The following is a 13,543-nucleotide window of genomic DNA, read 5'->3' on the forward strand; positions in this document are numbered from 1 at the left end:
ACCCCTCATTCATTCACTGTAAGACAGATCATCACACTGAGCCCAGCTGGGAATGCGACGAGCAAGTACACACCACGCCAGGGTCCCAACTGTGACAGAGCTTCCTATCTGACACATGGGACATCAAAGAAAACATCACGCCAGGCCTTACGACAGGAAAAGCAAAACTACAGTTTGCTAGGAGAGCCTCCAGGGCCCCCTGGGAGGCTTGGGAGGAATGCTCACGCAGGTGCACCGCCCTCCGCTAACAGCATGCCTGGTGTCTGTGTCTGTCACCGTCCTCCCTCGGGACAGTCACAGCCCCGGGGGTGTGGGAGATGCAAGACAATCAGCCCTACTTCCTGGGAGACCAACTGCACCCACCACCCAATTCACCCACAAAAACAGGAGAGCTCCTTCATCCCAACTCCGCCTCTCTCTCTCTCTTTCTCTCTCTCTCTCACACACACACACACACACACGCGCGCGCACACACACACACACACACACACACACGCACACGATGAAGCAGTGTGTGCTGAGGCAAGCACTGATGTTGAAGAGCTTCCTCGGGGTGGGTTAGTCCTTCCGGCACTGCCTCAGCCACACTGCGCCCTGACGCCTTGCTTTCAACATGACTCAGGTGAACAGCACCTGCCCTGAGCAGGAGCCTTGCTGACTGCCCACCAGGTCCAGCACGGCCTCTCCGTGCCCCTCGACAATGCTGCGTTTCTTCCCTTTGCAAACGGCAGGTTATGAGCTGCTCGTGGAGGCTGCCCAGCACATGCGTTTCCACACTTGCAGAGGCCAGAGCCGCCCAGTGCCTTCCTGCCCCTATGCTTACCACCTCACGCAGACTGGAAGCTTCAGGAAAGCAGAGATCCATTTTATGCTCCTGACACTCTCAAAACACATCTTCCTTGCCAAAGGTTCCCAACTGTGCTCGGGCTGTCCAGGTACGGGCAGCAATGGCTCCCAGCCCCAGGATGAGCAGTGACTGAGTTAAGCCAATAGCAGTAATCCCATTACCTTTGTCAGTAACTGATTTACGGAAAGGAATTTTACAGTCCTTTCTAACAGCAGGTAAGAAGTCAGCTCCCGAGCAACTTCAAGAAGGGGTTTTTCTCCCTGACTGATGAGACCGTATGAAAAATCTTGTCCTTCCTCCTCCACGCGAGGAAGGGATGCAGGGAACCTGAGAGAGGCAGCTGTCACCCTGGGCACATTAGCAGGGAGCCAGGTGGGAAGTCGGGCAGCCTAGACTTGGGTCAGCACTCCAAGAAGGGGCCACAGCATGGCAAGTCCAAGCCGACCTACTGCACCGCAGCACATAAAGCCCCCTGGCTGGGGCGCTTTATTTTAAGACTTATTTATTACTAATTTTTTTTTTTATTGCAAAGTCAGATTTACAGAGAGGATAAGATAGAAAGATCTTCCATCTGCTGGTTCATTCCTCAAGTAGCTGCAATGGCCAGAGCTGAGCCGATCTGAAGCCAGGAGCCAGGAGCAGCTTCTGGGTCTTCCACACAGGTGCAGGTTCCCAAGGCTTTGGACCATCCTCCACTATTTTCCCAGGCAATAGCTGGGAGCTGGGTAGGAACTGGAGAAGCTAGGATACGAACTGGAATCCATATGGGATCTCAGCACATAGGAGTAGACTTTTATCCACTAGGCTACTGTGCTGGGCCCAGCTGGTGTGCTTTTAACATGATCAGTTAACCCAGGCTCCACCTACTGCTTTGATATTTTCAGCATCATAAACTCATTTTAAGCTTCAGTTTTTTCTGTTACATTAAAATAGTAGCTATAGGCTATGGGATTTTTTTTGAGGGGAATTAAATGAGATAATGCAAGCAGAGTTCTATGATGGCATGTCCTATCAAGATCAGTAAGTAATAATTCACTATGACAAAACTCCACAGGTCCTTCCCACGGTATTTAGAATGTTACCATTTTCCAAAAGAACATTCATTTCAATGCTGTATAAAAAAAGAACATTTTTTTAATAGAACAATTCACTTACAAAGAATCTGTGCACCAGTAAAGTAGCTTTGCACTTATTTGTTTTCCTCAAACTTGGAATGAAAAATAAAAGGAGGCCTAGGCAAATATCAGTTTCCTAAAGAAAAAGCACCATATTCACTCTGGGAAGAGCCTGGGCATCAACACACTGATACGACTACACACGTGTGCCTTCACGGACTATTCTTGCCTCCACAAAACTTTCGCCAACACTTGGAACACAATGAGAAATTGAGCTACATTAGACACCGAAAATCTACTCCCTAACACCCCTAACACTCCCTAACACACACACACACACACACACACACACACACACACACACACACACACACAAAGTGGTGCACTGTGTGCGACGTGAGGCCCGGAAGCAAGATCGGGAGACGCTCCCAGGGGAGCTAGTGTCACCCACTGGTCCGGCGAACATGAACTGCACAGGGCTGTGCCGGCTCAACTCGGCCTCTGAGCGGCTCAGCGTCCGGGAAACCCGAGCAAGTACCATCTAGACGCAGCTTTGTTGCTACTAAGCAATTACACACAGGAGTGAACACCAATTTCCACCACAGAGCTAAGATGGCCCAGGCTAGACCAGGAACTTTATTTTTGGTTTATTATTACACACACACACACACACCAAAAAAACTCTTACTCTGCTGTGCAAAAACCTTAACAATTAATCTGAAGATGACCACTTAGCCATGTGGACCAGACAAGTAGCCTGCAGAGCCTACCAGTCACCTCTCCCAGTACCAGTCCCGTTACCAACCCTCTAAGAACAGATGCGTCCGTGTACAATGCGCACACATATCCCACCTGTCTCCTCCCTCACCAGCGTCAAGGCAGTAACGCAGAGAGCACAGAACATTCCCGCCAACTCCACCATAAAGTGATAATTATATTCAATTCACATCCTGAAGTCATACACTCCCAGACAGTTTCTGGTCTTTCACGCCCAGTAGTTTCATCCTAATGTTACATCCTCACATTTGTGTAACAGTTGCGATTGCTGAGAGAGTAGGAAGGATCTACATTCCAACTGAGTCCTCCTGTTTAACTTCCAAGTGTGCATCACGAAGGTAAAACGTTAACAAGCCACAGCGTGGGAATTCCGGTCCCAAGCCCACAGGAAGGGGTGTTTTCTAATTTTAAAACAAAATAATTCTACTTTCAAGTAGCAACTGAAGATATAAAGCACATTTGCCCTAGTACTGAAGAACTAAAATTTAATGATTTCTCTCAGTCAGACTGATTTTAGATGTCAAACTGTCTTTCAAAGTACAGAAGAAACCTTTCATTGCTTTTGCTTTCACAGCTCTGAAAAAAAAGTGTCATTTTCCCAATGGTTTTCAAAAACTTTTTGTGCAAAAAAAGAATTTCTCGTTTTAGTCTATTCTTCCTCAAACTTCCTGAAATATCCTCATATTTCTTAGAGCTACAATAAATACGGCTAAAGAAAACTCAAATCTGATTCTGAACACATGACACAACTTCTTAGAGTTGCACCTTCAAAAACATCTTTTGATGCTTCTCCAAAAATAACAGAAACATAGATCAAAATTAAAACACACACACACCCAAAGCCCCTGTCATAGCACAGACACACTTCTGCTGGGGTCACCACACATTCAGGACGCTCCCTGCGGATGGACTGGCAGGGGCCGGTTTCCTATCACACAGAACAAGGACAGCGCCCCTTAATGCCATAAACCTGACATGGGACCCATCACGTCAAAGGAGCTGCTGAAGGCTGCTGTGACTTCCCTCAGAAGGGAAGGTCGGTCCCTCTCCTCGGGGTTGGGGGCCGGGTGTCACCCCGTGTAAAACCCCCCTCAGCATCCTTACCCCGACAACCGCTAGACAGCGTTGCTTTCTTGGTACATCCAACAAGATCCAAAACTGAAAGGCCCAACTTGCTCTCCAGAGGCCCCGCTCAGATAAGGTTTGGCTTCTATAGTTTCTGACCGGTTTATTTAATAAGCATCATGCTCCTCTGTGTGTGTGTACATGTGTATATGAATGTGTGTATGAGTGTGTGTGTCTTTATGTGTGTGTGTGTGTGAGAGTGTGTGTGTCAGTGTGTGAGTGTGTGTGTGTGTGTGTACCTTACACCCCACCTCCTTTGCTGGCAGATTTGTCTTTCTGGGCTATAAGATAATGTTCGAAGATCAAATTAGGTTCATAAAAGATTAATATCACTACTCATCTATTTACAGTTGCCAGTTACCCTTCCTGTGGTCACGTGCACGGCCATGGAGCTTCAAGTTCGGCAGCGTTTCCTACAGGAAGAGTTCACGGCTATTATGTTTAATTCGAAATGTAAATGACCAAAGACAGTTTCTGGGAGCAAAAGAAAAAAGTGAAAGGAACCAAGATTGTTCATTATTGAAGGCTTCCAACTCTCCCTGCCTTCTATCACAACACACACAGAGGATGCCAGTACCGAGGTGCCAGCACCAGGGCGCACCCAGGATCCAGACTCCGAGCCGGCCTCATCTGCTTACTTGACAAGGTCCTTAAATCCACAGCACCCTCCTCACACCAGGAGGGCAAGGTGCTCCACTGAGAAGCACATCCTTGCGGCTTCAACCCCACAGGCTCCCAAGTTAAAACAAGCTGCAAGAAACCCCACTCTGCCACTACCTTCTACCCGTTAACACCTGGCTGAGTTTTTAAACCTAGGACTCACACTCTTAGTTTTCTTAATTCTTTCATGGGGGGAGGGGCATCCACTATCTTGCAAACTTAGCAGAGTTAGGAAAAATACTGATAATGTGTTACTACTAAATACAGCAAAAAGCACAGAGGTGACAACTAAGCAAAAGTTACTCTTGCTACATTGTTGCTTGGGGAAACTGTGGAAACGCAACTAAGCGGAAGAATGTGAAACCTTTGGAGGTCAGTGAAAAATGTTTTTGTCCCCACACTGAAAAAACTTAGGTCTGTCATCTTCATTATCAAAAGTTTATCTGGTGTTTTTTGATATGAGTGTGCGCAGAGGAGAAAGGAGAAGTAACCTCCACCCTCAGGAAGCTTATATTTTAGTCAAAGCAGGACATTAAACAATTAACACAGTTACTTCATCACAGTTGTGATCAGTGTTTATAAAGACTGCCTGCCAAGGGAGACATGAACAAAGATCAGAACTAAGATTTCTTCACAAGCGTCGTGTTTTCAGTCCCTCCCTAATTAAACCCAAGCCAAACCTTTTTAATAGACCTGATCTGCCTGTTCCTAAACGCAAGTCATTACGCTGCTCGCCACGTGTCCCTTGGAGGAAGCATCCGCAGGAATTACAGAAATTGTGTACAGCCAACCAACAAGCGCATACCAGGACTTGCTCACAAAGGAGAAAACACACGACAGAGGGAGACACTTGCTACCAATCTACATTTCTTGAGACTGTAAAACAAACCAACACTAGTTTCACATGCACACTATTATTTATAACTTTTTTCACAACGCTTTTCTTTTAGCATGTACTTCCTGTTTACTGCTGAAAATTATTTGCTGCTGAAAATTATTTTACTGCTGAAAATTATGACTTTAAAATATCAGCCCATCCCTCACTTGTGCACCAAAGCAAAATCCTTCCTCACTAGGCTACCTTTTGCAGTCTCCCGCCTTAAAAAATCACAAACAAAAAAAAATCTGGTGCTGCTCCTTTGAACTCCGTGATCTGACTTAGCACGCTGCTGGTCCAAAGGCGCCTTGGCAGCTCAGGGACAGCAGGGCGGCAGAAAACTGGATGGCCAGAAGAGCCACTCTCCCACCAAAATGAAACTAACTTTATTCCCGAAAAAAACAGCCTACCTCCATGTCTGTCTTGGGAGTCAAAACAAATGCGCTTAGGAATTCATTAAAAAAAAAAAAAAAGTACGAAAGAAAGAAAGAAAAACACCCACAATGAACCCAGCAGCGGCTGGCCATGCCCCAAGCGGGCCTCTTCACCTATATTTAGTCCCTGGGGCGGGCGAGCCGGTCCAGACTCCCTGCTGCCAGGCGTAATGAATGGGAGAACAGACTGCAATCAAACAGCACCCTCTAGCAGGGCCCGCGCGCCCTGCCCGCTCCACGCCGGGCGCCACTCGGGGCTGGCCCCACCACAGCTGACAGCCCAAGTACCGCCACGCACCCGAGGCCACACTTCCTTATTACCTTCTCAGAAACTACTAAAAAGAAAATCAGGATACAGACGGCTGAGTGACCAGCAAAAAAAATTAAAAACGCCCGAAATGAACTCTTCCTCAGTCAACCCCCCAAGCCCCATCACTTCAACCCCCTCACACCCTCGACCAGAATAAGGCAAAATGCCCAATTTTCACGTCAGCCTTCAGAACGCCCTCCTTCGGCTGTCTGCCCTGCTAACCCGCACCCCACAGCCCGCGTTTTCAAAACTTCCACCTCAGCAGCAGCTGCCTCTCGGACTACAGATCCCCTCCTCACGGCGGCACCAAGCGCTTCCACGCAGCGCCTCACAGAAACCTTCTCTGAGGAGAAACCGCATCTCCGCGTCCTCCCCGCGGCTTGCCCGGGCCCTGCGACGCGACACCCGGGCCGGCCGCTTCTCGCCACCACCGCCCCCTCCCGCACCCCTGCCGGAGTCCTGCGTGGCGGGGACGTCGCGCGGGCTGCCGCCGCCAGCACCACGCGGGGGAAACCGGTCCCCTTCCCCAGGGCGCAACAAACTTTCCGGGGAAAAGCCTCGCCGCCCCTCAGCCCGCCGGCGCCCCGCGCCCCCTGGGGAGCCCCTGCCCGAGCCCAGGGCTGCGGGCGGCCAGCGGCCTCCGGGGGCTCCGCGCCCCGACACCGGGCGGGGGTTCTTCCTCGGCGCGGTCACAGGCGCCGCTGCTCTCGTTTTCAGTCAGCACCAGGTCGCCGCTGCGAGCACACACCAGAATAGCAGCGACAGCCCAGCCGCACGCGGCCCTGCCGGCGGCCCCCCGGCCTCGCCGGCCCCCGCGGGGGGCGCCCGCCGGAGGTGACACCTGTGTGCCCTCCCCCGGACGACCCCAGGAGGCAGCCTGCCCCGCGCGCCGGCCCGCCCGGCCCCGCGCCCCCCGACGGCGGGCAGGATCAAGTCCCGAAAAGTTCTCGGGCCGCCAACCGCCTGCCCGGGAGCCTCGGCCCCGCGGGGCCCGCTCCCGCCCGGCGCACGTTCCCTTCCCGGCAACCCGGTCCTTGCCAGACTCCCCAAACTTGAGGGGCGCCGCCGCCCCCCGGAGAGACCTCACTCTGTGGGGGTCCGCTCGGCCGCCCCTCGCCCGGGCGCCTCCCGCCCGCCCTCCACGCCGCGACCCCCGGCGGCCTCGCCCCCTGAAGCGCGGCTCCAAAGTTACTCTGCGAGGAGGCGAACCCCCGGTTACGTCCCTCAAGCACCCAAACAAGTTTCATCCCCGCCGCCGCCCCGCGCGCCCCCTCCCTCGCCAGCGCCAGGGCGAGCTCGCTCCCCGCCGACGGCCCCCCAAGGCCAGCCGCCCAGCCCCCCGCAACCCTCGGGGCAGCAGCCGACCCCCGCACCGAGCTCCCCGCCGCGCGCCGCCCGTCCCCCCCCGCAGCCACCCACTCCGCGGCCCCGGGGAAGGCGCGGGTCCGGGCTGCGTGTCTTGGCGGAGAGTGCGGTGCGTGCGTGAGTGCGCGCGCGTGACGGCGGAGGGTGCGGAGCGGAGACACTTACTTCTCCCGGGCCTGGCTGTCGGACGGGACGGCGCTGCTGTTACTCTTGCCTTTGCCGTACATGCTTGTGCCGAGAGCAGCTCCCACTGTCACGCACCTGTCAACCCATCACAGCCTCCCCGGGAACAGCCCCGTCCCCATGGCGACCCACGCAGCCACCCCCACCATTGGCCGCCCCACGCCGGAGCTCCGCCCCCTTCGCCCGGGCAACGCGCGAGACTGACAGGCCCGCCTCCCTCCGGCTGCCCGGGCGCGCGGCGGCGGCGGCGGCTCGGCCTCCGCGGCAGTCCCCTCCCCGGCTCCCGCCCTCCCTCCTTCCCTCTCCGCCCCCTCCTCCTCCCGCTCTCCTTCCCCCTCCCCCTCCGAGCCCCGGCGCAAGGGGGGAATTAGAAACTGCTCTAGAAGGATTTTAAACAACTGGCTGTTCTCGCCGCCGCCGCCCCTCCCGCCGCGCCGCCCGCGCCCGACTCCTCACTGGAGAGCAGGCGCCGGGAGGAGGGGAAAGTGCGGCCTGGAGTCTCCGGCTGGAGCCGGCGGAGCCGGAGCCGGGCGGGCCCCAGACTTCGGGGCGCCCGCCGCGGACACGGGCAGGCCCACGGCGGCCCTGCCGCCCCTCTCGCGCCCGTGACCCCGTGCCGACGCCCCCGGTCGCTGTCGGCGCTCTCTGCCCTCTCCTGGAGGTCCCTGCAGGCCGCCAGCGGGCCGGCAGCCCGGGCTTACCTGCGCCGTGCCCCTGAGCCTCTGGCCCGGGGGCCCAGGGCGCCTCGTCTGCCCTCCAGGAGGAGAGCACGTCCGGCTCCCCGCTACCCCCGCCCCGAAGCCTTTGGCGCCGCTCGGGGCCTCGCCTGGCCCGGGACCGCGCCCTGTGCACTGGGGAGCACCTGCGTTGGACCCGCTCCTCGGGGAGGGACCCGCTCCTCCTCGGGGAGAGGCCGGCCCCGGGCCCCTCGGAGACGCCCGCATTCTCCCCAGCTCCCTGGATTGGCAGCTGGGAGGCCAGGCCGCCCCTGTCTTCCTGACCGTGGTGCCTGGAGCAGGCCTGAGAAGACCTCCCTGACCTTGCCGGGTCAGAGTAGGCCCCAGCCAGGCTCCGAGGGCGCCAGTGCGCCAAGGCTGCCGGGGACTATTTCTGGAAGCAAATCCCCAAGCCCATGTCCCTAAATGCGCCAAGTTTCTGAAAGGCACACAACCTAGTTTCTGGGTAGAACAGGGTGGAACTGCAGCCTCCGCCTGGCACCTGGTTGGGGCAGGTTGGGGCTAGGGTTAGGGCTACAGGATCAGGATGCCAAAGGGGCTGTTTAGAGGTGGCCTTCTTAGCATGGAAACTGCAGTGGGGAGTAAGGAATGAGAGTCCCATGGGGGAGTGGATCTTTGTTGGAGATGGGGAGGGCGGGAAGATCATAAAAATACAGCTAGACTCCGAGATGGATGCAACAGCAAGAAGAAACCGGTGAAACAGGAGGTTGCTGTTGGCAGAACGTGGTGAATGGAAGAAGGGGGTGGTGGGGAAGTGTAAGACTGGGAGAAACCAAGACGAAGGGGCTGCTGCACTGAAGGAAATGAGACACGGTGGAGAAGCAGGCAGAATGTGATGTCCTCGCCCAGGTCCCCCTAGGAGCTGCTGGTCGGAGGCCTGGCCCCAGCATGGCCCCAGCATAGCCGCTCAGCCTCCTGCTGAGGTGTGGCCCAGAGGGCAGCAGGTGATGGCTCAAAACCTCCTGTGTTGGTGTGGCACCGTGGCCTGAAGACCAGGGAGGAGCCAGGCCTGCAGGGATGCGCTCAGAAGTGTGAGAGATTGTCAGGCGCACACACCCCCTTCAACGGTTGCACTGTGGGACTTGATCTTCAGTTACCTACTTCTGGAGCAAACCCATGGAGTGGTTGCCATAGCAGGGACTTGGTTACTCACGGGACAGTCCCGAAAAGATGCTGCTCAGAGAATGCCATCGGGAAGGAGCCAGAGCACCTGCTGACCTGTCCTCCAGGGCATAGGAGAGACCTCCTGGGAAGGAGGCCGTTTCCCTCGGGTGCTGAGAGTGGGCTTTGCACTGGCCTGTGGGTTCTCTTATCTGTGGCTCTCAGTCATGGTGTGTTAGCATTACCGTTGCAGGATTTACTTGTGTTGGTTTTTGTTTGTGTTCAGAATAACTGAATCAGAGAACTTTGGGATGGACCTAGGCAGCTGTATATTTTGCAGGCTCCAAATGACTCGTGTATATCAGTAGAGTGGCTTGCTTTGCACTGCACGTACACTTCAAGTGGGCCAAGGGTACGGTCAGTGCTGACAGGAAGGCCTCTGGCTGGCCAGAGCAGATGACCCTTCCTGTATAAAGCAGAGACTTGTTAGGATGGACTTCATTTTCTACTGAGTCAACCCAACCTGCTAATAGGATGACTATATGTAACTGTACATTTTCTCATAACAAAAGACCACAAGTAACCTTGGTTTCGTTTGCTGTTTCTTAAAGTGAAAAGAAAATGAAGGAAAAGAAAAATGAGAAGCTAGTTGCTGTCTACTGCTGTAATTTTTTCCCATTTGATTATTTTAGTAAGAAATGTTATAGGGAAAAGTCCTCTGGGTATTGGCATCTTTTCTAATATTAAAAAATAAATAAATTATAGATGCGCATCGGGAGGTCTGGGAATCAGAACAAGCTGGTCTTAGTATCTGGAAAAAATAAAATGCTAAAAGGTCATAGTTCAGAACTTGCCAAATTAATAGATTTCTCTTTGCAAGACTGTTATCATCCAACAGGTAAAGTGAACTGATGAATTGTGTAAGTATAGACACTCCATATACAGTACCCTTACAGCTTAAGTCATCAAATCAATTATCATTGAAAACCTCAGTGGCTACCTGAGCCACTTTTGTTGTATTTTCCTCTTAATGTTTACATATGTAAATAAAATGCTTCTATGCCCTTGTTCCAATTATTTGGAGTACAAAGAGTGTTTCTTTGCATCAGCAACTCTCTCTCCTGGGACCAATATTGTAATTAATGAGATTTGAAACACACATTCAGAGCCAAATTCGAGATCTGCAGGCAGGGGCCTGAAGATCCATTGTTCTGTTTTCATTTTTCAGGAAGGGCCAAGAGACTGGAGATGTTGGAAAGCTTCCAGGGGCGGGAAAGCACAGGGTCCCTTTTAGAGGCGTCTCTAACAGACTGGGTTTGGGGAAGGAAAGGCAGCTCAACTCCAGAATGGAGCACTTGCCTTGTGCAGCGTTTGCTGGCAACCAGGCGGGCCGCTGCTCTCGCGAGCGCGTGCGTGCTGTTCTCTCTCTGGACCCTGAGTCCTTTCCTGGAAGTCTTTATCATTTCTGAACAGGCCGTTCCTTACAGCACCCTGCTCAAGCTCTAGGTTGGCCACGCGTTTCTCCCATCCTATTTGGCTTTTTCCCTTAGAACATTAAGATTAATAATGTCTTCATTCTTAAAATGAACAGAACCTCGGAAAAGATGCCCCCATGTCACACAGAACAAAGACACTGCCTCCTCCTGTTTAAGTCGAAGCTAATCATGGATTTCATTATTTGCATCATGGAGAACTCACTGAATGTTAACTAAATACAAAAGCCATCTAGAACAGAAAATAGTTATTTAGAAAAAAAAAAACTATTTAATGCAACTACATTTCTAGTTTAGGGCTAATTTTTTCCCCCAAAGGCCATAACTGTTCTATTGTTTGTACCAAACTAATCAGTTTATTATAAAATAAGGACTCAGCTGCATTTATGCCACTTCTTACTTCAAATAACAGATAGTATTCATTAATAGTGCATACTCTTAGCACACTGAACTTTGACTACCAGTTTTTTAAACCAGACAAACTAAAAAAACAAAGAAAAGCAGGTAAACTGAGTCCTGGAAAGATGGCTTGGCGTGGTGTGAACACTCAGAAAACAGGGCTGGCTCAAGGAGGAAGACCCCATGGCTGGACGAACCCTGGTCCGGTTCCCAGACCTGCTGCTCTCAGAACTGACTGCTCCACCAAGGAATGCCAGCAAGCTCTGGACGCCTGTCTCTCTGACCTCCGGAAGCGTCGCCCCCGCAGGACAGTCCAGTGCTCCCAGGGCCACACAGGGTCCTGCTGCTGGGGAAGCAGAGAAACAGAATGTACAGTCCTGGCAACTGCACAGCAGTCACTTCCACCCCATGGATAGGTGAAATGGGGCCTCCGTCAGCACTGCCTGACTCTGTTATTGGGTGAACATCAGTTAATCTAAGCCATGACTGTTTACTTTTCAAAGTCCCAGTGTACCCATTCATCAACACTGGGTTAGGGGACTCACTGCGCAGCTCTAGGGACTCCAGAATGCTTTGCTGTAATTTTTTTCACCTTCAAGAATTTCAAGTTTAGAAATTAAATAATCTGCATACAAAGATTTAGACAGCCACCGAAGGTGGTAAAAATGAAAACAAGCAGAGCCACCTTGTAAGGTAACTCCATCCACTTCAGCACATTGAGCAAAAACAAATTCCAAGTGTTGCCGTCATCACTGGCTGGATTTCTGCCATTAAGGATTGAGAGTTATGGAATGGGAAGCGTGCCAAAGAGTGTGCTCTACTCCAAAGCATTTCTGTAGTTTTTCAGTGCATCTTCACAATGGCTTTCTCCCAGCAAGGTTATGCCAACATGATGTCTCCCCTCTGCTCGTGCTAAAACAAAAACAAAACCAAAAAACCAACACACAGTCTCAAGTGGGAGGCCATGCAGCATTCCAGGCAGTGTCATTTCCTTCTGCTGAAACGAAAACACAGGAAAACAAACACCTACCACCTTCACTTTTCATAATTTCCCAGCACGATCCTCTTCACCCAATGTGGCAGGAAGGGGAGATGACAAATTGTGCCACTATCACATTGTGTTTGCCTGGACACAGCTGAAGAACGAGGAGCTAGGAAGCTACTGTGCTTAAGCCAGGGCTGAGCATCTCCCATGCCAGCCCTAAGCTGTAAGGCAAACGCAGGCTTACCCTGTGAACAGCTTCTTGCCAACAACATAAAGGACACCCAAAATAGTTTCTTTGAGTATTCAAAAGCTCTCTGATACCGGCTGATCAACATTCTATGTTTTGCAGGGTAGTAAGCCCAGTGGTTTCCCATGACATGTACGTATTCTGCGCCAGTCATTGCCACCCTCCAGCATTGTTACATATGCTTAGATGATCTGTGTTCAGTTGGGCCTCTTATCAGATGAATTTCAAAGCTTCACTGTCCTCAGCAGTCCAATCTTCTCAGGTCTTTTTCCTTGGACCTAAATTCTTGAGGCAATAAGTGGGAGAATCCCCTTTGGCTCCCCCACCTTTGGTGTTTAAAGAGTTAAGAAGGGAGGCTAGCATTTTTATGCAGCAGATAAAGCCCCCACCTGCAATGCCAGCATTCTATATGGGCAATACTTCCCGCCCCGACTGCTCTACTCCCCATCCAGCTCCTTGCCCATGATCTGAAAAAAAGCAGCAGAAGATGGTTATGGTATTTGGAGCCCTGCTACTTACACACAAGACTTAGATGAAGCTCTGAGCGTCAACCTGGTACAGCCCTGGCCATTGAAGTCATCTGAAAAGTGAATCAGCAGACGGAAGAATTCTGTCTTTCCCTCTCTTTCTATAATTCCTTCAAACAATAAATAAATCTTAAAAAAAAAATTAAGAAGAAACCCTGTCCTATGATCTCCCCCTGTCGCCATGTGCTTCCCTCCCTCTAACACACAGGGAACTTCCAGCCCTGGAGAGCCCACTGGAGGCTGACACTGCTGCTGCAGATTTCTCCGTGCTAACCCTCGCATTTATCATGCCATGTGCCAGGTGCACCTCCAAATGTGCTTTTTAAAGGACCTCCTCACCTAATGCCTTTAGCAATCCTTC

The 13,543-nt window shown here is 52.1% G+C and overlaps 1 protein-coding gene across 8 annotated transcripts in view; it reads right to left on the minus strand.

Annotated features, from left to right (window-relative positions):
• The window catches only part of SSBP2 (single stranded DNA binding protein 2), a 172,331-nt gene extending 164,504 nt beyond the window's left edge, over positions 1–7,827 (minus strand). For 4 of the 8 annotated variants that reach the window (XM_040985994.1, XM_040985988.1, XM_040985993.1 and 1 more), the window contains exon 1: positions 7,676–7,790. In XM_040985994.1, the coding sequence (XP_040841928.1) occupies positions 7,676–7,737 (62 nt within the window). In that variant the 5' untranslated portion in view covers positions 7,738–7,790. Of the gene's footprint in view, positions 1–7,675 lie in introns of all 8 variants that reach the window. The other 4 variants (XM_040985992.1, XM_040985989.1, XM_040985986.1 and 1 more) reach the window with 2 other exon arrangements.
• Positions 7,828–13,543: the final 5,716 nt, after the last annotated feature.

This window comes from Ochotona curzoniae, unplaced genomic scaffold (genome assembly GCF_017591425.1).
Source record: "Ochotona curzoniae isolate NIBS_2020 unplaced genomic scaffold, NIBS_Ocur_1.0 contig_4501, whole genome shotgun sequence".
NCBI lineage: Eukaryota > Metazoa > Chordata > Mammalia > Lagomorpha > Ochotonidae > Ochotona > Ochotona curzoniae.